Raw genomic sequence first — 23,015 nt, 5'->3', positions numbered from 1 at the left:
CTGCCCCAGGCACATCACGACTGCTAACCGCGTGCACGTGCTCGCGGGCGGCGTCGGCGTCCATGGACGTGGAGCCGTGCCTGGACGACGCTCTCGGCCACTCCTTCTGCTACGCCGCCGCCGCCATAGCCAATGCGCACTCCTTGTCGTTCCGCCACGCATCTCCGGCGCCACGCTCTCCGCCGACCGCCTCTCCCCCATCTGCAGTTGCGCCGGAGAGAACAAGGAGAGAAGAGAAGAGAAAAAGAAAAGAGACATTTTCTCTCCCTGTGGGCCCACGTGCTTTTTTAATTTCTTTTTGCTGAGGTGGCGTCCTAGTTTAGGGGTTTAGAGGTTTTAATATTTTTTACTGCCTTGGGACCTTTTATGCACGGTTTTAAAATAGCTTAGGAGTACACATTTCTGATTTTGTAGTTTAGGGACATTAAAAAAAATCTTGTGTAAAGTTGAGGGACGGCCAGTGAACTTATTCCCAGTCGAGGGTGCCGCCGCGCGGGGACCCGATCCTCGACCGGCGGACGCCTCCTCGACACCGAGCAGCTCTTCCGCCGCGGCGGGGAGAAGACAAAGAAGTGGCCCGTACTCATCCCCGAGGAGGAGCTCGCCATGTCGTTCCCGGGCATCAAGGTTCGCTACTTGTCTTCTTTTGCTTATGTGTTCCTTTCGTCGAACACCTTGCCTGCGTGCGCGTTTCCTGCTACTTTGGGTTCATTAACCAAATATTGCGGCTCCGGGTCCCGTTGTTTTTCTTGATCAGTCGTGCATCTTGTGCATGTTAGCAATGTGCCTTTACGGTGATAATATAGTTTTTTTTTAATTACTGCTCATTTCATCTAACACCTTGTGGTGTTCTTTTCTCCTGAGATGAAAATGAAAATTAAGTTTTTTTTACGTAAAACGAGGTTGTATTAACGTATGGCTGATTGAGTTTTAATTATTATGAACTTGAAAAATAGATTAATATGATCTTTTAGAGTAACTTTCGTATAGAAAGTTTTCGCACGAAACATACCGTTTAACAGTTTGAAAAGCAGGCCATGAAAATACAAAATTTCATCCAATTCTTATGGAGAAATGAACTTTCACAACTCACCACCCCATAAGGCTCATAGAGCAGTATACAGCGAATCAGTGCAGAATATACATTTAGACTCACCTACGTCATGAAACATTCACTTTGGAGACATGTATAAACTTTTTTTCATCCAAGGCTTGTAGATGAGAGGTCTGTTAAGGTATGGGATTCCCTTATTTTCATCCAAATGCCGATAATACGACGTATTATGAAAATAATAATAATTTATAGGTAAAATTTGTATATAGGTCGTTCCTGACGATTAAATCTTAATATAAAAAATAAAATTTGATGAAAAAAAAATCAAAATCAACTTTAAAATTTGTAAAATTATAAATTTTGAAAATTAGAATTTGGGTGCGGCTGTCGCTGTACAGAGGGAATGTTGGTGGCCTGACATAATTTCAGGGTACCCCACTTTGTGGAGTGTCTGTGTCTCCCCGAAATCCCCATCCCCGGCCGCGGCCGTCTCTCCCCGCTGCTGTACTTCGCCGCCGCCGCCGTGCCAACTCTGACTGCGTTTCCGAGACGGTGAGGAGGCTGCTGCTGCTGCTGCTGTTCTCGCGACCGACCGAGAGGCTTCTCCTCCTCCTCCTCTGCCCTACGCCGCCACGCGCTCGCTCGATCGAGCCGCTCCACGCCGCCGTCGTCGGCAGCGGCCCCGCCGCCGTTGGGTTCGACATGGCCGTAAGGTGCGTGCCCCATGGTTAATTAAACTCTCGTTGTAACCTTGTAGTTATAGGGTGTGTAATAATGGAGTAGTTGCGAAAAAACTGAAGTGAAAATCCGCATCTAGTCTCCTTTTGAAGAGACGGACGTGATTGTGGAATCATTTAGTTTGATTGTGCACGCATATGTTAAATGTCAAATGCGATGCGAATCTGGTGGAAATATAATATTTTGTGCGACTTAAGGATCAAATGCTCAATCATGTTCTGTTATCAATACACCTGAAATCTTCCATTGCATATGTTACAACTGATTAAGGGGAAAAAAACATGAACAAGCAATAAAATTGGTACGAATTAATGCTTATCTTGGAAAGCTATTTGTTCCTTTCCACATTTCCGTTGTGCTTATCGGGTGTTCGTTTGGTGGATTCTGCAGATGCTTAATTTAAGGTTCATGAAGGAGCACAAGTCGATACTATTAGTGATAAGCTGCCAACACATTCCAGCTTAGTCCGTTCTGAAGTGGCTCCATATCATCCATAAATAAATGTGAGCATTCTCATTAGTTTTTTTATCATCAAACGTCAGCCATAAAGAAAACAACAGTCTCCATGTGTTGAGATCCACCAGGTGGAGTTTATACCAAATCCAGTGGATCCACATGCACGTATGTATATATGCTCCTAGAATTTCAATGTGTTTTTGACAAGTTTGCTATATGTTCCTTTGGAGCCAAAGGAAGCTAAGAATGCACCCAAGAACACCTTACCCAAGTACATCCCATAGAATTTAGGGACCATTCACTTATTAGTCAAACTGATATACTGAAAGGTGAATAACTAACGTGTAGAAAAAAAAAGGCAAAGGAGCACAGCAAAATGACACAGATCATACGCTTTTACTACCAAAAAAAAAACATAGAGCATATATTGTCACTCGAAGGTTCTAGTATGAGCTTAACAAGATCGCATCCAAAAACATCACAAATGAAATTGTAATTTATACAACCTTTTGAGCACAATCAAATCATGCACACATCTTAACAGAGAGGTTCTCATGGTATGTATCTCTCTCCCCACTTATTTGGCACAAAAACAGGAATTTCCAACACACTTGTCGCATAATCAAGTGCAATACCTTTCAGACGCATTATGCCTGCCCAGTAAATTTCTTGATAAGAAGAAGTCATCTTATGCGGAAACAGGACAACAGAGTATAAGAAAATATGGATGGCGAGATTCTGCTATAGAAGTGCCGGTAGCTCTCCAACAGTCATGCATCTATTAGCTCCATCTCGCCAGTTGCTCCATCCTCCATTATTAAAAAGATAACTTTAATCAGTACAGTGCACTCAATAGAAAAAAATAGAATGTTTTAAACTTCACAATATATTCTGGCAGCAGTTGGGTAGAGTGTAAGTAAGTCTTATTTGCTGTTTAAATTTTAATCTATGTCAGGATACAAGTTCTTTTGCTTATTAAATTTTAAACTGTCTAAAGCATATGTAATTACTACAGGTTAAGGATGTACTGTAACCGGCTAAGGTTTGGAAGCAACTAATTAATGGAAACAGTATGTACAGAAAGTTGTGCTTGTGCAGGTAGCTGATGATGATATATACTCATATAGGATGCAAACTAGTTCAGGACACAATGGTTTCTTCTAGGTCAGGTAGAAAAAGAAAATCTTGGTAAGAGCTGGAAGGGAAATTTTCGGATTTATCACATACATACCATAAAGACTCAGAGACTGAATCCTTTAACTTTCATATCACATACATATCATGAAATCTACAGGCCACCTCTGCTCATTGGTTGCTCTATTTCCTGCAACTTTGGACAGTATTCTATCTTCACCTTGTTTATTTTCACAATTGCATCTGCTCCACCAATTGATACAAGGTCACCACAATTGAAAATACGCAAATCCTGGAGTGATGAGAGATTGCTGCTCCATAGTGAACTGGGAATGTATTGTACATGTTGGCAAGAGTTAATCACCAGGCGCACCAAGGAGGCAAGGTTCTCCAGGCAACTGGGAACCCAGGGAGAGATATCCCCACAATTACTTAAGCAGAGGCTTTGGAGGGTCGATGGTAAAACAAGTCCCTTCCATTTGAGTTTTCCACAATTAAAAATTTCCAGATGCTTTAGAGCTGAGAAATTCCCAAATCTTTCACCTGGTAGGGACGATAGCTTGACACAAGAGCTAACATCAATTTTCTCAATAGCAGGAAGATACTCAGGCGTTACGAGGTCATCAATGCTTGTCAGCTTTTCGCAGCCACAAATTTCTAGGGAAGTAAGGGATGCGAATGTTGTAGTGCTGCAACTGTCTCTTTGAGGACGATTGCCAGTGAAGACTGATTCCCCAATAAATTCAAGGTTCGCACAGCTATAAATTTTTAATCGAAGTAGAGCTGGAAGGTTACTGCACCACACTCGTAGTGGAATGGACGTTACAGGCAAGACGGCTAAGAACATGTTGGTAAGGGAGGGGAACTCAAAAAAGCATGGGAGGTCCCCAGAATCCCATAGCTTGAGCTCCTTGAGAGTGCGCATGGACAGACTTTCTGAAGCATTGAATATCTGGTAACCAGTCACGTGCAATTCTTCGAGGCAATCAAATTTACCAATTGGTAGAGGCAATACCTTTGTCTTTGTGTATGTTAATCTTTGTAATGTGATTCGCTTGATAGCCGGTATACAAGCTGGTTGTATAAATTTGTCGAGGTTTGGTAAGTAACCGCACTTCACAATCTTTAGGTCGACCAGGGATGAGAATACGCCAATGCTACCCATACCGTTCTCAATTGGAACCTCGGGTGCCTCATTTAGGTTGATGCACGGTGGTGATATACCACAAAATGGTAAGCTACAAAGTCTATGACAATCATGAAACTCAAGGGATTTTAAGCTTGGCAGATTATGAGGATGAAACCAATTTGGAAGAGATTGACCTAGATAACCATTGAGGGTCAGACACTTGAGACTGGTAGGAGGAATTAGGACTTGAAGAACCTCGATGTCATTATGGTCTTGCGATCTCACAGAAGACCATTTCAAGTTCAGTCTGTCAAGATTTTTCTTGTTCTTTATCGCACTTTCTGCTGCAATATCCTTGCTTATTGCATCAAGATTATTTATCGTCACTCCTCCACAAATTTGGTTCACGTTCTTCATCAATGTAAGTCCGACTCCCTGCCCAGTGGATGCATCAAAATGACTTTCTCCATTTGGGAGACAGTTAAATCCACATGATTCGAACCTCTGTAAATTGCATAGCTTACTGAAGTCACCGGGCAAGCTTTCTAATTTGCATTTTCGAGCTGAAAAAATCTGCAAATTATGTAGGTGACATAACTCCGAGGGAAGGCTTTTGAAAGGACAAGCTCCGGAGATTTCCAGGTACCGTAGATGCTTCAATTTCCCAATACTCTTCGGTAGCTCCTTTGTGTGGGCACACAAAACCACGCGCATATGCTGAAGTTTACTACACCAATGGTCCATAACAGAAGCTAGACTTTGCTTCCGTAAAGACCTGTAGCACAGTAGAGTGCGCAACTTTGTGTGCTTACATAGGCTCAGCAACTGAGTACAATCAAAGGCTATGCTAGGGAGTACGAACAGATGACGAACACTCTGAGGAACCTTCTCAAAATCATCCTTGTCTTTTAAAATGAAGCAGTCATCCTTTGAAACTAGTTGTGCCATGTCATGCAACAGATCATGGATTACATATTTATTACCACCAACACTCTGAAAGAAAGACCGGTTTACAAGGTCTTCAAAGTACTGTTTGCCAGTATCTAGAATTGGAGTGTTACCTTCAGGTTGCACAAAGCCTTCTGCAATCCAAATTTCAGCTAAATTATCCTCTTCGAATTTGTGATCTTTTGGGTAAACAGCACAGAATGAGAAGCATCTCTTCAAGTGGCTTGGTAAATACAGGTAGCTCAATCTAAGCGCTGGCAAAATTTCAGTATTATTTTGTTTCAGCTCCCATAGTTCACTTTTTAGTATCCTATTCCAGTATTCAGTGTCAAGGCTCGTTCTTAATAGGCGTCCTAGAGTTTTGGCGGCCAAAGGTACACCCTTCAACTTTTGGACTATGCTTTTACCGATGTGCACTAACTCTGGGTAATTTTCAGAATTCTTAGATCCAAATGCACATAATTTGAAGAAATCCCAAAAGACATCATCCTGCAATCCTTCTAATCGGATGGGCTCCATTGTTTGCACCTCACGAGCAACATCTGGAGATCTAGTGGTGACTAACATCATACTTCCTTGTAGCGCATTCGTCAAAGGTGCACAAAACCTCTTCCAACAGTGTCCACTCTCCCTCAAGACATCACCCCACATGTCATCAAGTATGATCAATAACCTTTTGTTCATCACTTCTTCTGAAAGAGCACGCTGAAGATAATCCAAATTATCAGCTTCTTTTGTAGAACAGGATTGTATGGCTTCTTTAGTTAACCTCTTCACATCAAAGTCATCTGAAACACAAATCCAAATAATCGGGTCAAAGTGAGACATGACCCGTGAATCGTGGCAGATATGCTGGGCCAAAGTGGTCTTTCCAACACCCCCAATTCCATATATAGGCAGAACAGGAATACATGTGATTCCTGATTCATCACTCATTTGTGTACCGTTATGTTGTTTTGTTTTTGATGTGCTTGGTAATGCATTAATTGCACTGCTTGGTTTCTTGCGTTTGGAAAGGACCCGGCTACCTTTAGCAGGTACTCCAAGCGATTGCATCACCTGCTCCAATTCATTGTCACGACCAAACATTTCTGTTTCAGTTAGGAAAGAGGTAGTCTCGGGCCTGAAGGATTTGTCAAAGTGTTGTGTAACTTCATGTAACCCCATCTTCTCCAGCAGACTAGAAACATTATTCAGTTTTTCATAGGTACCACTCACTTTGTTGAAACTACCTTGAATGACACTATCAAGGAAGTCAATAAGAGGAGATTTGTTTGCGGAGTCCTCCATGGCCACCTTCAGTTCATGCCATTTCAACTCATCAAGAAGGTCCTCAGCATCATAAACTGCATCCTTGAGTTTCAGAAGAAGCTCTGGCACATGGTCTCTGTGGATCGTCCATTCCGCTCGATCAATGAGGTTGTACATTGCAGGAAGAATATCTCTGAGACGTTCCAAGTCATTCTCCAACTTCATTACTTTGTCTTGCAGCTCCTGCTCCCGTATGCCACTCCAGCAAGATTTAATGATATCTTTGACCATTTTACATAAAGTGGAAATCTCATTGATGCCATTAATAGCCCCCACAATCTTCGAAAAGTCCATTTTGGATTTTTTTTTTCGTCCTATGGAGGGAAAACAATGAACACACTTACTATCACTTGAAGTATATATCCATTCCAAATTAATTAGTGCTGAATTTATAAGTACGGAATGTATTTTCAGAACATAGCTTTATTAAGACAAAATTAATGTTTTCTAATTTCTCCTTTTTATTCTTACCTGATATTACTTGTAGCAGCTAAAATAAAGATGATGTTGCTTGGGAAGTTTGACATAATACAGGATTGTTGCAGAAAAAATGATTAACTTTTTGCATGCTGCCTTTGGTTTTCAGGCTCATAGCAAGGTGTCATGATGTTTGTTTTTTTGCAGTGTCATCATTTTGTATGAATCATCTCTTGATTTGCTACCACTAAAAATTCATTCTGAATCACCCCTTAATTTGATCCCAATATAATTCAATCACTCTTAAGGGTTTTCAAGTTCAATACAGTGCCATCTACATCTTCAGTTGAATATTAGTTCTAGGTAAGTTCCTAAGAGAAGTGCTGACCACACACCACCATGATTTCTGTCCAGGAGAACAGAGATACACTGAATAGCCATGTTAAGTGAGCTCATGCCATCATATTAATTGATGTGCCTTTTAATCATGTTCTTCATATATTTGCCTTTACAAGCAGTGCAGCAGGTGTTCACTTTTCAGACTGGACTGCAGGGGTAATGGGTTCAATGCCGCAACTTGCTGACTCCTCAAACTTATGAGTGAGTAGAAGGTGAACATACTATCTTTCCATGACTTGCAATCTACCGGTGCAACTCTTCGCTTCCCAAATTTGATTCCATGCGTTGCATAATTTTGCAGGTGCAGAAATCAAATGCTTTTAATGTTGTATGTGCAGACGGTCTGAAGCTCCACCTTCCCCTCCCTTCTTCTAAACTTGCGCGTCTCCCCCCGCTCCCCCATCCCTCTTCTCTCCGGTGCGGCGAAGGAGGTGGCGCAGGGGTCGATCCGGTGGCCTCGATGAAGGCATTGGAGCTGGAAGGGCGCGCTGGAGAGGGAGGGGCGGTGCCAAAGAAAAAAGCACCGGAGCCGGAGGGGCCATGCTGAAGGGCCGCGGCACACAGAGGAAACATCAATATGAATATGAGAAATTCTAAAATGATTTACATTGTGAAACGGAGGGAGTATAACTATAAGGTGATGGTCTTTTTAAAAGGATTCTTTTTAAGATACCAAATTTAAGTGGATGGATCTAACGCACCAGAATTAAACACACGATACTATGCGTGACAGTAAATTTGGTGGATGGGTATAATTGGAAAAAATACAGGATCTTCGTCTCAACCGAATTTCTGTTTCTACCTCCCATTTTTCCCGGACAGCATGTGCATGCATGTCGACGAGGATATTTTCCCCGATTTCTTGTTTTATTAGTTGATATATTTTATGAAAGTGATTTATCTGTTTGTTATTTAATTGCTGCTTATTCGTTTGAAAGATAATTATCCAAATTACAACACGCATGCATGCATGTTTCTTCTTTCTTCCTTCTTCGGCCATGCTACCCAAGCATGCGCAGGCAGCCACTGCCCTGTTAATTTCTTTTTCCTCCTCCTTTGGTGGAACACAAGATTTGCATAATCATGCCAAGTGTAAATCAATCGATTATCCTAAACAGGTAAACAACACAGTTGCATTTATATTCGTTCTTTCATACTCAGAAGCAAAATCTGGCTCCACGGCCCACGGGTAGAGATGTTATCGATGCTTGCGATCGCTATAGCAGCGAGCCTGTCGACGACGCTGGCTGATCAAGTCGTCAGTAATGACATGCAGCGAGGACAATGACGAGAGATACTCATTGTATGATTGGTTTAGAAAAGTCAAATGCCACATTACTGATCTGATTTAACGAAAAGTCTAAAGTACCCATATAAATCAATGGTCCGATGGTCCGATTTAATGATACTGTAAAAGATACCGTAAAAGCCACATTACTACATTTGGCAGCAAAAGATACCGTAAAAGCATCCTTTTAAAAGATCGGCACCAATAGTATTTTATGTTTCCTTTTAAAAGACCGGCACCTTTTAAAAGATACCATAAAAGCGCCCTTTTAAAAGATCGCTAATTATGTCTACAAAGGCTTAGAGGAATAGAGCCAAAGAATGTTTTGAGGTCGAGTCAGGGGACCACTCGGGCTTGTTCTCGGCAACGACAAGTACGAGGTCAAGTTTGTCTTTCTGAAGATAGAGCCACCTTGACCTCCACGAGCTCTGAGATGAGGAGCATTGGAATGGGATATATTCTGCCTTCATACCATCTCGGAGACGGAACCCGCAGCATTTGGAGATCCTATTGGACTCCATCATATCCATCGGAGCTTGTAAAAATAGCGGAAGAGATCAAGGAACGGCACTACACCGATGTAGGCCTCACAAAGATGAGCAAAGATGCTCAAAAAAACAATAGAGTTAGGGTTCAAGTGAAGGTGGAGGCCGTAGAAATTTACAATCAAGAGGAGAAATTCAGAAGGAGGAGGTAGGAAACCGCATCGAATAAAATCCTCTAACACCACAACTTGCCCTCGGGCGGGTTTGGGTTTCTGTACCTCCTTCCGATCGCTCCAGATCCTGGTGGCCAGGCAGCGACTCTTCCATCCGCAGCTTCATCCTGGCGGTGTCGATGGATGAGGCTCCAAGATCCATTGATACGACGGAGATGGCCAGAGAAGAATTGGGGAAGTTAGGGTTTTCTGGGAGCCAGAGGAACCAAGGTTTTGTGCGCAAGGGAGGCGAAAGGTGTTGAGTTGTGATCCAAATTCATTTGCACTTAATAAAGGCCATATTCTGCCGTAGTGGAGCGGAGGCCCGTCGCCGGGAGGCTTGGGCCGGAGCGTCATCCCTTTTAGGGTTCCACCATATATATACCTCTTGTAAGCCGCCGTGCGGCGTTGTAACCTCACCTCAGATATAGTGAAGATATTTTGCTGGCTGGCGCCCGTGGTTTTTTCTCTCCTGCTTTGGGAGAGTTTTCCACGTTAAATCTCGTGTCTTCTGTGATTGATCTATTGTTCTTCATTGTTTGTTTGCTTATCGTTTCCTAACAAGTGGTATTAGAGCTTGTTTTCCACATTAGGGTTTCGCGATGGTGTCGATGAAGTATGATCTACCGCTGCTAGACTACAAGACGAGATTCTCGCTGTGGCAAGTCAAGATGCGGGCTGTTCTGGCGCAAACTTCGGATCTTGATGAGGCGCTAGAAAGCTTCGGGAAGAAGAAATTGACTAAATGGACCGCTGAGGAGAAGCGGAAAGATCGTAAGGCTCTGTCGCTGATCCAACCTCATCTATCTAATGATATTTTGCAAGAAGTGTTGCAGGAAAAGACTACTGCAAAACTTTGGCTCAAACTGGAATCGATCTGCATGTCTAAAGATCTAGCCAGTAAGATGCATATCAAGATGAAGTTGTTCTCGCACAAGTTGCAGGAGAGTGGTTCTGTGTTGAACCACATATCGGTCTTCAAGGAGATCGTTACCAACCTAGTGTCGATGGAGGTACAATTTGATGATGAAGATTTAGGTCTTTTACTGTTATGCTCACTGTCTAGTTTATATGCAAATTTTCATGACACCATACTTTTAAGCCGTGATGAACTAACCCTAGCGGAAGTTTATGAGGCGCTCCAAAACAGGGAGAAGATGAAAGGTATGGTTCAGTCTAATGTGTCGTCCTCTAAGAGCGAAGCATTGCAGGTCTGAGGCAGATCTGAGCAGAGAGCCTACAACGACAGCAATGATCGTGACAAGAGCCAAAGTAGAGGTCGTTCTAAGTCCAGAGGTAAAAAGTTCTGTAAGTATTGCAAAAAGAAAATTCACTTCATTGAAGAATGTTGGAAGCTGCAGAATAAGGAGAAAAGGAAATCTGATGGTAAGGCCTCTGTTGTTACCAGTGCTGAAAACTCTGATTTAGGAGATTGTCTTGTCGTTTTTGCTGGTTGTGTTGCTAGTCATGATGAATGGATACTTGATACTACATGTTTGTTTCATATCTGCATTAACAAAGATTGGTTTAGTTCTTACAAGTCTATGCAGAATGGAGATGTTGTGCGCATGGGAGATGATAACCCATGTGAGATCGTGGGCATTGGCTCCGTTCAGATCAAGACACATGATGGCATGACATGCACGCTGAAAGATGTGAGACACATACCAGGGATGGCGAGAAATCTCATATCTCTCAGCACACTTGATGCAGAAGGATACAAATACTCCGGTTCAGGTGGAGTTGTAAAGGTATCGAAAGGTTCTCTTGTTTATATGATTGGTGATATGAATTCTGCAAACTTATATGTTCTTAGAGGAAGTACATTACATGGTTCTATTACCGTTGCTGTTGTTTCTAAAGATGAACCTAGTAAGACTAACCTGTGGCATATGCGTCTTGGACATATGAGTGAACTTGGTATGGCAGAATTGATGAAGAGGAACCTGCTGGATGGCTGCACTCAGGGTAACATGAAGTTTTGTGAGCACTGTGTTTTTGGTAAGCATAAGAGGGTAAAATTCAATACCTCAGTTCATCGCACCAAAGGTATACTTGATTATGTACACGCTGATTTGTGGGGGGCCTTCTTGTAAGCCCTCCCTTGGTGGTGCTCGTTATATGCTTGCCATTATTGATGATTACTCTAGAAAAGTGTGGCCTTATTTCCTGAAACATAAAGATGATACATTTGCTGCTTTTAAAGAGTGGAAAGTCATGATAGAAAGGCAAACTAAAAAGGAGGTAAAAGTACTTCGCACTGACAATGGTGGTGAATTTTGTTCGGATGCTTTTGATGATTACTGCAGGAAGGAAGGTATCGTTAGGCATCACACCATCCCGTACACTCCACAGCAGAATGGTGTGGCTGAGCGCATGAACAGAACCATCATCTCCAAGGCTCGTTGTATGCTGTCCAACGCTCGCATGAACAAGCGTTTTTGGGCAGAGGCTGCTAACACCGCCTGCTACTTGATCAACAGGTCGCCTTCTATCCCACTTAATAAGAAAACTCCCATTGAGGTATGGTCTGGTATGCCTGCTGATTATTCACAGTTGAGAGTTTTTGGATGCACTGCTTATGCTCATGTTGATAATGGAAAATTAGAGCCTAGAGCTATTAAGTGTCTGTTTCTTGGTTATGGTTCAGGAGTAAAAGGACATAAGTTATGGAATCCTGAAACTAATAAGATGTTCATGAGTAGGAGTGTTGTTTTCAATGAATCTGTTATGTTTAATGACAGCTTGCCCACAGATGTCATACCAGGTGGTTCTGATGAGGAGCAGCAATATGTTAGCGTGCAGGTGGAGCACATGGATGATCAGGAAACTGAAATTGTTGGTAATGATGTTAATGATATTGTTCAGCACTCATCTCCTGTTTTGCAGCCACAAGATGAACCTATTGCACATCACAGAACAAAGAGGAGTTGTGGAGCTCCAGTCCGCCTTATTGAGGAATGTGATATGGTTTATTATGCTTTTAGTTGTGCTGAACAGGTAGAGAATACTCTTGAGCCAGCCACATACACTAAAGCTGTTGTTTCTGGAGATCGTGAGAAGTGGATCTCAGCTATGCAGGAGGAGATGCGGTCTCTTAAGAAGAATGGCACATGGGAGCTTGTGCACTTGCCAAAACAGAAGAAGCCTGTTCGTTGTAAATGGATCTTCAAGAGAAAGGAGGGTTTATCTCCTAGCGAGCCTCCGAGGTTTAAGGCAAGGTTTTAGGCCGGTAAATTTTCGAAACCCAAAGCTTAAATTTAATGATTTTGTTTGGATTTGATTCGTGATTTAGGGCATTGGGTCTTACAATCGAATTAGGGTTCTTAATTTTGGAGATTTCGGGGAAATTTCAATATGATTTATTCCCTCTTCCCAAATTCCTTACTTCTTCCCGGCAAGGTCGTGCGGTGGACTTCCCTCTCTGATTTCCCTACCTAAGCCCAGTTGGATGAGGAACGAAGGAAGCCAAGTCCTGGCTATCACGTCTTGCGGACGACGCAAGCGACGAACGAAAATTGAAGTGAAGATTGGAAAATTACGAATCTTTTAATTAGTTAAGATATATATACTAGCAAAAGTGTCCATGCGTTGCAATGGGAAATGTAAAGACCAGAAAATTGAGGAAAAGTTAAGAAAAAAATTACATTATGTAATTAATTAAAATACAAAATTGCTGAAATATTTGGTATTTTTAAGTGGGTAGGTGTATAATTAAATCAATTTACAAGTAAAGCAAGTGTGAGAAATAAAATGACATGGTTAAATTTAATTTTATTAAATTCTCCATGATTTGTTACGCTCTTTGAAATTTTATTGGAATTTCCAGAGTTTAATTGCTAATTTTAATAATACAAACATCATTTAACAATTATTTAATTGAAAAAAGAATCAAAATCCTCCCTTTTAGGTTTGGGGCAAATATGGAAAAGTCCATATGCCCTCCCTTTTGTCTATTCTATTTGTCTGGACTGTTTCCTTTCTCAATTGAAGTCCATTTTGCGTCCTCCTGCAATCGACCTTCTAGGACACGCGCTTCGGCGACCCAATAGTGCAGCGGCCCAATAGTCCGGTGGCCCGACGCGGGAGAAGCTGGAGTCGTCCGATCGAATGGATGGTCCAGATTGATCCTATCCTAAATAAATAATGGGCACCCAAAACCTAACCCTAGAATTCTTTTCCCACCCCTCCTCTCTCGCTCTCTCTCGAAATGGTGCCCTTCCCCCGAGCGGCGGCGGTGCCTCTCCTCCCGAGCGGCGGCGCCGCCGTCCTCCCCCCTCTCTCGGCGAGTGGCGGCGCCTCCCCTACCCGAGCAGCGGCGGCGGTGCCCAACCCAATCCCGAGCGGCGGCAGCGGACACAATGTATTTGGTGTTTTGGGGTGACTTGTTGAAGTTTGGGTTTCTCTCATCTTTATTTTTTTTTGCAACTTTTTCCATCGTTCACAAAATCTAAATCAGATTCGGATTGGGATAGGACGGAAGGATGAAAATACGGACGAAAAGAGGGGTGACGAACGGAAAATTACGAATCTTTTAATTAGTTAAGACTAGCAAAAGTGCCCGTGCGTTGCAACGAGAAGTGTAAAGACCAGAAAAGTGCCCGTGCGTTGTTACGAATCTTTTAATTATATGTAATTAATTGAAATACAAATTTCCTGAAATATTTGGTATTTTTAAGTAGGTAGGTGTATAATTAAATCAATTTACAAGTAAAGTAACTGTGAGAAATAAAATGATATGGTTAAATTTAATTTTATTAAATTATCCATTATTAGTTGCACTCTTTGGAATTTTATTGGAATTTCAAGAGCTTAATTGCTAATTTTAATAATACAAACATCATTTAACAATTATATTTAATTGGGTTTGGGCCAAATATACAAAAGTTCATATTCCCTCCCATCAGTCTATTATATGTCTCTGGCATGTTTCCTTTCTCCGTTGAAGTCCATTTTGCGCCCTCCTATCGAGCCTAGGAAATGATGTCCCAGCATAAGTCTATTTTACTTCCCAGTCACTACAGTAGCATCTTCAAGCTCCAGCTAGCCAAAACCCTGCCTACACCCGACGTCACCCGAATCCCGCGTCCGATTCAACCAAAACCGTGTAGATAATCTCAAATTAGTTGAGGGCTTTTGTTCTATATCTTCTACTCCATCTTTCCCCTCAAGAAATTGAAGGAAATCCCGTAGAAATCGCTCTCGTATTAAGCTCGAACTCGAGTTTATCTCTCCGACAAACCCTTGCTTTTTCTCTCTAGCGAACTCGAGTCCGATTCAACCGAATTAGCGCATTGACGGACAAAAACACGGACAAAAAACAATGTGATGAACGGAAAGTTACAAATTTTTTAATTACTTAAGAATAGCAATAGTGCCTGTGCGTTGCAACGAGAAAAACTACAAGCCTAAAATATCGGACCGACCCATTTAGCGTGGGTGCACGGCGAGCGTGCACGCCCATATATCGGCGACGGCCCGACGCAGGGCAAACTAAGCGCGGCCCAAAGATTGCATGGTCTAGCAGTGTTGGCGGCCCAACGCGGGGCTGATCTGAGCTGTCCGATCGCTCCCGTGCCGATGAAATCGCCGGCCGAATGGGGGAGGGGTGCGAAAACCCTAACCCTAATCCCTTTTCTCCCCTACTCTCCCCGATCCAAACTCCGGCGACACGAGAGAGTGGATGGTGGCGACGGTGGTGACGGCGGTCCGTCGAGGTGGAGCACGCAAGCGGCTATGGCTTCACCGGCTGGGAGGCGCGCCTGAGGGTGGCACCATGCGAAGACATGGTGTCGGCGGTCCGATGAAGCGGGCGCACAAGCTGCGATGGGCTCCGAGAGCAGTCGGGCTTCGAGAGCAGTGCATCATGAACCCTAATTTAATCATATTAACTTTAATTGAACATGAACATGAGCTAATCTTTACTAAGCAGTAAAGATAAGAAGCTAAACAAATTATATTAAACTTATTGGACTCAAAATTGTTCATGTCGAACCAAGATGGCACTGATGGCTTCTAATCATCGAGATGATGTGAATAAGGAATTGAGTAGGCTAAAGTTAAGCTCTAATACCACAATGTTGAAGTTCTAATTCAAGACCTTATTGTTTTAACCTATAAACAATCACCTTCCATTAATTGAAGCCGATGTCTGGTTTAGAAATAATTTCATTTAGAGGCTAAAATAATTTTTCATCAACTCTATTTGCCTAAAAAGGCTTATAAATGATTTTCTTAACTTTTGGCCCAGGTCTTCCAAAGCCAGCCCAAACTTGGGCCAACCCGTCTTCGTGCGAGCCGAGTCAGTTCAACGGCCCACAAGCCGAGAAGCTGAGCGTGGCCCACATTCGCGGCGATGGCCCGATGCAGTTCCGTGGCCCATTGAGCAGAGTAATCAGCAGCGGCGGCCCGACGCGGGGCAAATATGAGACGTCCTATCTGATGGACGGCTCCGATCATCCCCGCGTCAGATGAAGCGCCAACCGAGAGAGAGGGACAAAACCCTAGCTCCCATATCCTTCTCTCCCGATCCCCTTTCTCTCCGGTGACGAGCGAGCGGAATGAAGGCGGTCCGGCCAGCGCGCACGTGCGGTGATGACCGTCGAGCGGCTCCTGCTTCGCCGGCTAGGGGGCACACCCGAGGGCGGCGCGCAAACGGCAATGAGCGCCGAGCGGCCCGGACCTCATCGGTGGCGGGCGTGGGGGGGGGGGGGAGGCACCAAGCCTACTCTTGCCATCTCCGGCAAGGGACGGTGGAGGGGTGCTCTAGGATAGTGTGCGCACGAGGAACCCGATGCGACTGCGAGGAGGTGAAGGTGCGGTGGTGCCGCTCCGGTGAGCTTAGGGGCTTCAAATCCGGTATATGTAATCCGAACCCTTACCTTAATTGATTTGGATTTTGACTCTTGGGGTTCTTATCTGAAATTAGGGTTCTTCGAATTTGGGAAATTTTGTTGGCAAATTTCAATTGTGGCTTTAGAAATAGAAATATATGGGACTCAGCGTCATTGAATCAGACTTTCCTTTTTTTTTCTTTTTATGTTTTTTCGCCTTTTTTCGTTATCACGGATGATGGAAACGTTTTTAATTTTTTAAGTAGTAGATATGGAGATATATAGGTATAGATGTGAATTGGATGAATTATATGATTGCGTACATGTGAATATATGGAGACATACCGTAGAGGGGAGATCGAGTGTAAAGTGCGACCAGATTTGGCTTTGATCAACTTGGGCGAGGCCCCCGGCGGCCAACAAAATAATCGGTCCTGCCTCTCACATGTGAAGATCAGATTAACCAAGGACCAGCAAGTCCTGTTTCACATCGAACATTTCAGATTAATCAGTTAAAAAGAAACAGATTTAAAGGGAGAGACGTCTTTCCAAATATTTTTTAAGAAAAAATTATGAACGTGTTGAGAATTGAACACGAGAACTGGATCAAAGTTAAAACCACACAACTCTTACCACTCCACTTGAGTCAAGTGTATCTTCAGATTAATTCAGTAGGAGTATCGATCTACACACAAGAGAGGGATCAGGACTTGATCGCATAGAGGAGAATCGATCTTACCGTGGCCGGAGACGATCGATCGTTCGGCCAAGTCAATACTATCGATCTGGACTGGAGTATCTTCTTGCTTGGAGTGGATGCTCTTATTATTCTTTGTCGCTCGTAGGCAACCGCGACGTGGGCGCTCCAAGCTAGCCAATATATGTGAGGAAGAGAAGAAAGCGCGAGAAAGCTTCCGCGAAGAAACGACCTGACCTGACTAGGGTTGCCTACGGGGGCGCTCCAAGTTAGCAAGGTAAAAGGGGATATGTGAAAAAGCAAGGTAAAGGGGAGAGGCGCCGCAGCGTGGGCGCGAGGAAGCTTCCGCGAAGAAACGACCTGACTTAAGTTTCATTTTTTTTAGACTACCCGACTTTCCGTTGTGCACTGCTTTTAACCATTAATCGATAAAATATAGAAATCTTGATTTATTGTTTTAGAAAAATAATATTTAGCTACATTTTTTCTTGATCTGAGAACTTCAGTTTAAGGGTTTTTTATATTTCGATAAATATCCAACCGTATTTGCTCCGATTCATATTCGCTCCGTTCTTGTATTCGATAATATACGATTTTGTTTTCGTATTCAGGGTTATTTCAATTCCGATTCCGATTTCGAAAAAATATGAAAACGAAAACGATAAAAGTGGTTCCATCCGTTTCCGTACCGTTTTCATCCCTACTAACAAGTGCTAGATGAAACCGTAAGCCTCAATGAGGGAACATGAAACCCTCTCCACTTTCCGACCAGCCCACCCTCTTCTCTCCCTTACGGATGCGGCTTCTTCCAATTCCATGTTCTCATCCCAGTTCCCTGCATATGTCAATCGTTTATTAGTTTAGTATTTTCTAGTGGGCCTTCACACCTTGCGCCTTCGTCTCACGCACGGTGTTATGCCTCCGTTTAATAATTGGAAAGAACGTCATTAACTTTAATAACAATTTTTAGGCACCAAATAGATAGAATTGCTGGCAGGAAAAAGAATTATGGCACCATTTATCTCAGTTCTCCCGTCAAAACCTCCAACATCTAAACAACTCACGTCTAAACATGTATTAGCATCTTGGTAAATTAAGCTCTCATATCAAGCACCGGCATCGACGCCAACTCTTGGTGCTATGCCAAACAACAGCATGATTCCTCCATGAGAGGCATCACAACTGCATGATGCAGGAGCAAGTTCTATGTTCTTGGAAGATGCATCTGCCGCCACTACTAAAAAACACCCATAGGTGTCGTTCACAAAGGTGCTGGTTAGCCAACAACCGACACCTATAAGTCATTTCCCCGTCAATGTAGCGAAAAACCGGCACCTATAACGATTAATAGGTGTCGGTTTTTGTTGGGAAGGTCATTGGTACCGGTTTTTATCAAAAACCGGCACTAAAAATACTCCCGCCAACGGTCCGAAAATCGCATAGGTGGCAGTCGTGGACAAAAACACACCTATACGAACGGTGGCGGTTATTTAAACGAACCAACACCTATATGATGCAAACATCAAAACCGGCACCTATTTCCCTCGCCGGCCAATATGATGCAAACATATATATGTCGGTTTTTAAAAAAAAACCAACACCTATATTATGGAAGTGCCGGTTTTCTAATAAAAAGCCGGCACCTTTTATCTCTGTAGGTATCGGTTCTACCACACAAACCGACACCTATGTGGCTAGTATATACTCCCCCAGCCTTATCCGCCCACCCGCTCCTCACAATCGCGGTCGTCGCCATCGTCGTCCATCGCCGTCGTCGCCACTTGCCGCCACCGCCACCGCCCACCGCCACCGCTCCCTCTGCTCTCCGCCCAGACCGCCCGCCACCCTACCTCCCCCTACCGCCCCCACCGCTGCCGCCACTGCCGCCGCCACCGCCACCGCCCGCCGCCGCTCCCTCGGCTCTCCCTCGGCTCTCCTCCACCGCCACCGCGCCCTCGGCTCTCCTCCACCGCCGCCGCCGTGGATCGACGCCAAGAGGTTCCCCTCTCCTCTTTACTATAATTATCTTGGTTGATAGTGTTTTAGACCGCAGCTGTCACTAATTTTGGATCACATTAGTCTCTTCTACCTGTCACTAATTTTGTACTACTAAATAAGTTCAATCACAAAAATTTTGGCTAAATAGTGTAAATGTTTCAGCTAAGTACTGTACATTAGTTATGATATTTTTCATGTAGACTTTTCAAAGAACAAGCCATAAGCACCTAATTAATCAAGTGCATGCAGTTCGACCTGAGAAAACTATAAAATCACACTATAATTATCATGGAGACACACTCTAATCAAGGTTGCAGAGATCTAGGGACAGTTACACAGTGGTTAGAGGAAATCTCGGGTATGTGTGTCTTGGGTTGGTTAGTTGCTGGAATTGTTGTTGTCCTTGTAATGGAAGAATTGTTGGTGAGTTTCTTGTTAATAGAATCTGAGCTGAAGTGTCCTGTATCATGTTTGTGTCCTGAAGTGTTGTCCTTTCTTGCAAGTTATTCTCAAGATCTCTTAGCTGAAATGTGGAGAGGTTAAAGTCCACATTATTTTCACCCATTTACTGTAAGAATGGGCACAATCCAGAAGTTCTGAGAAAAGAGCTTACCTTTGCAAGCATAGCCTCTGTTCTCTGTGTTTCCAGGAGCTCCTGTCCTATTTCCATTGCCTACAAAAAAAATTTCAGGATGATACAAGTGTCAGCTAGGTTAGGAAACATGGACCCTTTCCATTAATAGCCACTAACAGTTTAATGTTAAATTTCATACCGTCTGCTTAAGAACTGCAACCTCAGCTTCTGATTGCTATCAATCTCTGCTTAGACACTAGAAACATGTATCACCTGCACACTAGTTTCTTGGAAGCTAACACGGTGGCTATCCCTTCAGAGTTAATCTTAGTGTCCTTTGAAATAGATTTGATCATATATCCTCTCTTTAGATAAAAATGAGTTTTAAACCAAGTGATAAAAATGAGTACTAATTATATATTCTCTGCAGTGATGAAGATGCTTTATTGAAGACCAAGTGTCCAAAACATGTAGAGCTGAGATGGCAGACTGAAGTTAGTTCCAGCATTTATGCAACTCCGTTGATCGCTGATATCAACAGGTAAAAGATCTGGGGAAATGATTTGGCTCTTTTTGGCTTTAGGACATGTACTGAGGAGGAACCAATATTTGTAATTTCTGTCCCTTCACCTTTTATTGTAATTTCTATGCTTTTTTGCATCATCATTGTATCCTACAACAAATTTCTATGCTTTTTGATTCACAGTGATAATGTTCACAGGGATCACGATAATTGTTTGCCAGCGCCGATGCCGTCCTCCTCCTGCTGTCCCCCCCCCCCCCTCCTGGTCGACTCTGTCATCAACACAAGGTGATCGATCTTGCCTGATGATTACACGCTTAATTAAACCTTAGTGTCTTGTCACATAATACTGGAAAAGAATGTTTATCTTGTCAACAAAAATATGGAACAATTAGGGCACTGCAGTATTTGTGAATAATAACGTATAGGTCTTCAACTTTGAGGTTGCCGTATTATCTCCCTTAGCCACCTGTGTATAGTGTGTACTAATTAACCTAGTTCTCTGGTAGTGTATAATATGGAGACGTCTCATTCAGCTAGAGTAGTAGTGCAGGCCGGGCCCATGTACTATATAGCTGCACACAATCTTTGTCCATAGGGAATGGCTTTTGGTATACATTGGGAATGGAATACTTTTGGTTAACATTGTTTTTTTTGCTCCAATAAAAAGCTTTTTTATTTCTGGATCAAATTTTATTCCTGTGTATAGTGTGTACTAATTAACCTAGTTCTCTGGTTGATTACACATCTGCATGCAGTCACTTGGTGAGCAACCTCTCTGAAAAAAATTATTGACAGCCTACCTACTTAGTTTGTTTCATGTACTGTTTGCCACCATTTTCGATGGTAGTGCTGACTGCTGACATAAATGCATGGATGTACAGTTGTTAGATTATGGTAGAGCTGACCTGGTAAGTCTCAAACTCAGAAAATCCCATCACCTCCTATCTTTGCCTTCCCAGACTGTAGCCGGGAAAACATATAGGGTTAATAAAGAACAGTAGTGTGATCCTTATTTGCCCTTGACATTCCACTACCAGCTTCTTTTTCTTCTTCTGCCTTTTGGAGCTTCTCTTCAAACAGCAGAGCTCACTCAGCTGGCCAACCCTACAATATACTCGTACTAATAATAGATAATCCTCCTCTCAAGGAAAATTCCTTTCTACAAATACAGATACAAGTCACTGAAAATTACAAATCTTCTTCATCTTCTCATTCTTCTTCAGTGTCAACTTCACCAATGCTGGCATTGACCCTGCAAATCAGAACTATGGAGTATACAAATATCACAACTCTTTAGTTTAATAAATTCAACCGGGAGGATTAATTAGAGACTAATATGACATATCTGCACTGATGGTTCAAAAATGGCTGGAAATCAGTAACACTTTTGTCAAAATAATCCTGTTCACTTTAATATTTTCCCTTTTGAGTTCTGAAGCTGAAAGCCAAGCAAACAGCTCATGGTCACCATGTTATTGGTCCTCTGGTGTGTCCATGAGGCCTGAGGGCACCTTAACCTTAACCTGTTAATTAACAACAAAATTTTAGTTCTACTCTACATTTAGCCTATGTAATTACTACAACACTAGGTACTGAATGCTACAGTTTCTAACTCTGCATTTACTTTTGCTATTGCCATGTGTTTATCCTTCACTTTTGCCGCGTGTTTATCCTTCTCTTTTCAATTTTTAGCAATAACATATCTACTGTAAATGAAGTTTTATCGTTTTTGTTATTTAATCATCAATCTTTAGAAAATGTCACCGGAAGAAGATGTGAATGATACGAATTGTTGTGGGATTTTAAAATGAGACTTCTTGGAAATGTGAATGATGTGGATGTGCAAGATGTGAATGTAATATTCTGTGATTTTGGTGGACGATGCAAATATTATTGTGTCATTTTTGTTCCATATTGTATTTCTGTGGATGATGTGGATGTGGAGGATGTGGATGTGCATATGTGAATGTAATATTCTGTGATTTGTGTGGATGCATATACGAATGCATATGTGAACGTCTATATTTGTGTGAATGCATATGTGAATCTGCGAATGCATATGTGAATGTCCATATTTGTGTGAATGCATATGTGAATCTGCGAATATAATATTGTGTAATTTTTGTGATTTCTGTGTTTCAGGATGTTGTATTTCACAATATATTTTTTATGGCTTTTAGAATTATAGGTGCCGATTCTTATAAAAAAACCGATACCTATAATCAATATAGGTGTCGGTTCTAGGGTACAACCGGCACCTATAATAAATATAGGTGTCGGTTCTTGGTGTATAACCGGCACCTATAATATTATAGGTGCCGGTTATAATAAATAGGTGTCGGTTCTAGATTACAACCGGCACCTACAATCAATATAGGTGTCGGTTCTTGGTGTATAACCGGCACCTATAATATTATAGGTGCCGGTTCTGGAACCGGCACCAATAACTTTGATCACTGGTGCCGACCAAAAGGTGTCGGGCCCGAAACCGACACCTGTTAGGCCTTAAGAACCGGCACTAATGGGTATTTTTTGTAGTAGTGCGCAACGATGTCCCAGCCCAATCACTGCACAACCTGTAGAGATGCAAGCGCAACCACATCCACATACCACAGTAATGGTATTACTGATCACATAATCATTTTTCTTAAAAGAAACTGCTTGCCTTGATTATTGTCGCTGATTTTTTTCCATTACTTTTTCTTGTGTTAGGATCATCTAGAGGTTCCCAATAACCACACTTTTTTTACACGTATCAGAGTATAGCGCTGCTCTGATGCATAGACACATACTTCATTTCATACTCCTATTCATTT

General features: G+C 42.6%; 1 protein-coding gene and 3 long non-coding RNA genes across 7 annotated transcripts; 3 read left to right on the top strand and 1 right to left on the bottom strand.

Annotated features, from left to right (window-relative positions):
• Nucleotides 1-1,379: 1,379 nt before the first annotated feature.
• LOC127764123 (uncharacterized) lies at nucleotides 1,380-4,118 on the top strand. 3 transcript variants are annotated; one of them, XR_008015812.1, is made up of 4 exons: nucleotides 1,387-1,767; nucleotides 2,183-2,295; nucleotides 3,264-3,841; nucleotides 3,980-4,118. It is a non-coding gene; the product is annotated as an uncharacterized LOC127764123 (long non-coding RNA). The 3 variants fall into 3 exon arrangements; XR_008015811.1 differs by having other exon boundaries at nucleotides 1,380-1,767; nucleotides 2,183-3,841; nucleotides 3,977-4,107; XR_008015810.1 differs by having other exon boundaries at nucleotides 1,381-1,767; nucleotides 2,183-3,841.
• LOC127764121 (putative disease resistance protein RGA1) lies at nucleotides 3,537-17,437 on the bottom strand. 2 transcript variants are annotated; one of them, XR_008015808.1, is made up of 8 exons: nucleotides 17,144-17,437; nucleotides 16,750-16,884; nucleotides 11,837-12,110; nucleotides 11,601-11,740; nucleotides 11,455-11,528; nucleotides 11,240-11,365; nucleotides 10,977-11,078; nucleotides 8,008-8,129 (listed from the first exon to the last, which is right to left on the bottom strand). XR_008015808.1 is itself a non-coding variant. In XM_052288954.1 (4 exons), exons 3-4 carry the CDS (start codon nucleotides 7,062-7,064, stop codon nucleotides 3,537-3,539), a joined length of 2,958 nt encoding a protein of 985 aa, XP_052144914.1. In that variant the 5' UTR covers nucleotides 7,065-7,084; nucleotides 16,750-16,884; nucleotides 17,144-17,437. The 2 variants fall into 2 exon arrangements, 1 of the variants encoding a protein (XP_052144914.1); XM_052288954.1 differs by lacking the exons at nucleotides 8,008-8,129; nucleotides 10,977-11,078; nucleotides 11,240-11,365; ... (1 more) ...; nucleotides 11,601-11,740; nucleotides 11,837-12,110 and adding exons at nucleotides 3,537-4,077; nucleotides 4,648-7,084.
• LOC127764125 (uncharacterized) lies at nucleotides 4,815-8,552 on the top strand. The gene is made up of 3 exons (XR_008015814.1): nucleotides 4,815-4,932; nucleotides 5,100-5,153; nucleotides 7,706-8,552. It is a non-coding gene; the product is annotated as an uncharacterized LOC127764125 (long non-coding RNA).
• Nucleotides 17,438-18,852: 1,415 nt separating the features above from the next.
• LOC127764122 (uncharacterized) lies at nucleotides 18,853-22,385 on the top strand. Its single transcript, XR_008015809.1, has 3 exons — nucleotides 18,853-19,099; nucleotides 20,104-20,214; nucleotides 20,395-22,385. It is a non-coding gene; the product is annotated as an uncharacterized LOC127764122 (long non-coding RNA).
• The last annotated feature ends 630 nt before the right edge of the window (nucleotides 22,386-23,015 follow it).

Source organism: Oryza glaberrima, chromosome 2 (genome assembly GCF_000147395.1).
Source record: "Oryza glaberrima chromosome 2, OglaRS2, whole genome shotgun sequence".
Classification (NCBI taxonomy): domain Eukaryota; kingdom Viridiplantae; phylum Streptophyta; class Magnoliopsida; order Poales; family Poaceae; genus Oryza; species Oryza glaberrima.
This window is presented reverse-complemented; position numbering and strand designations above follow the sequence as displayed.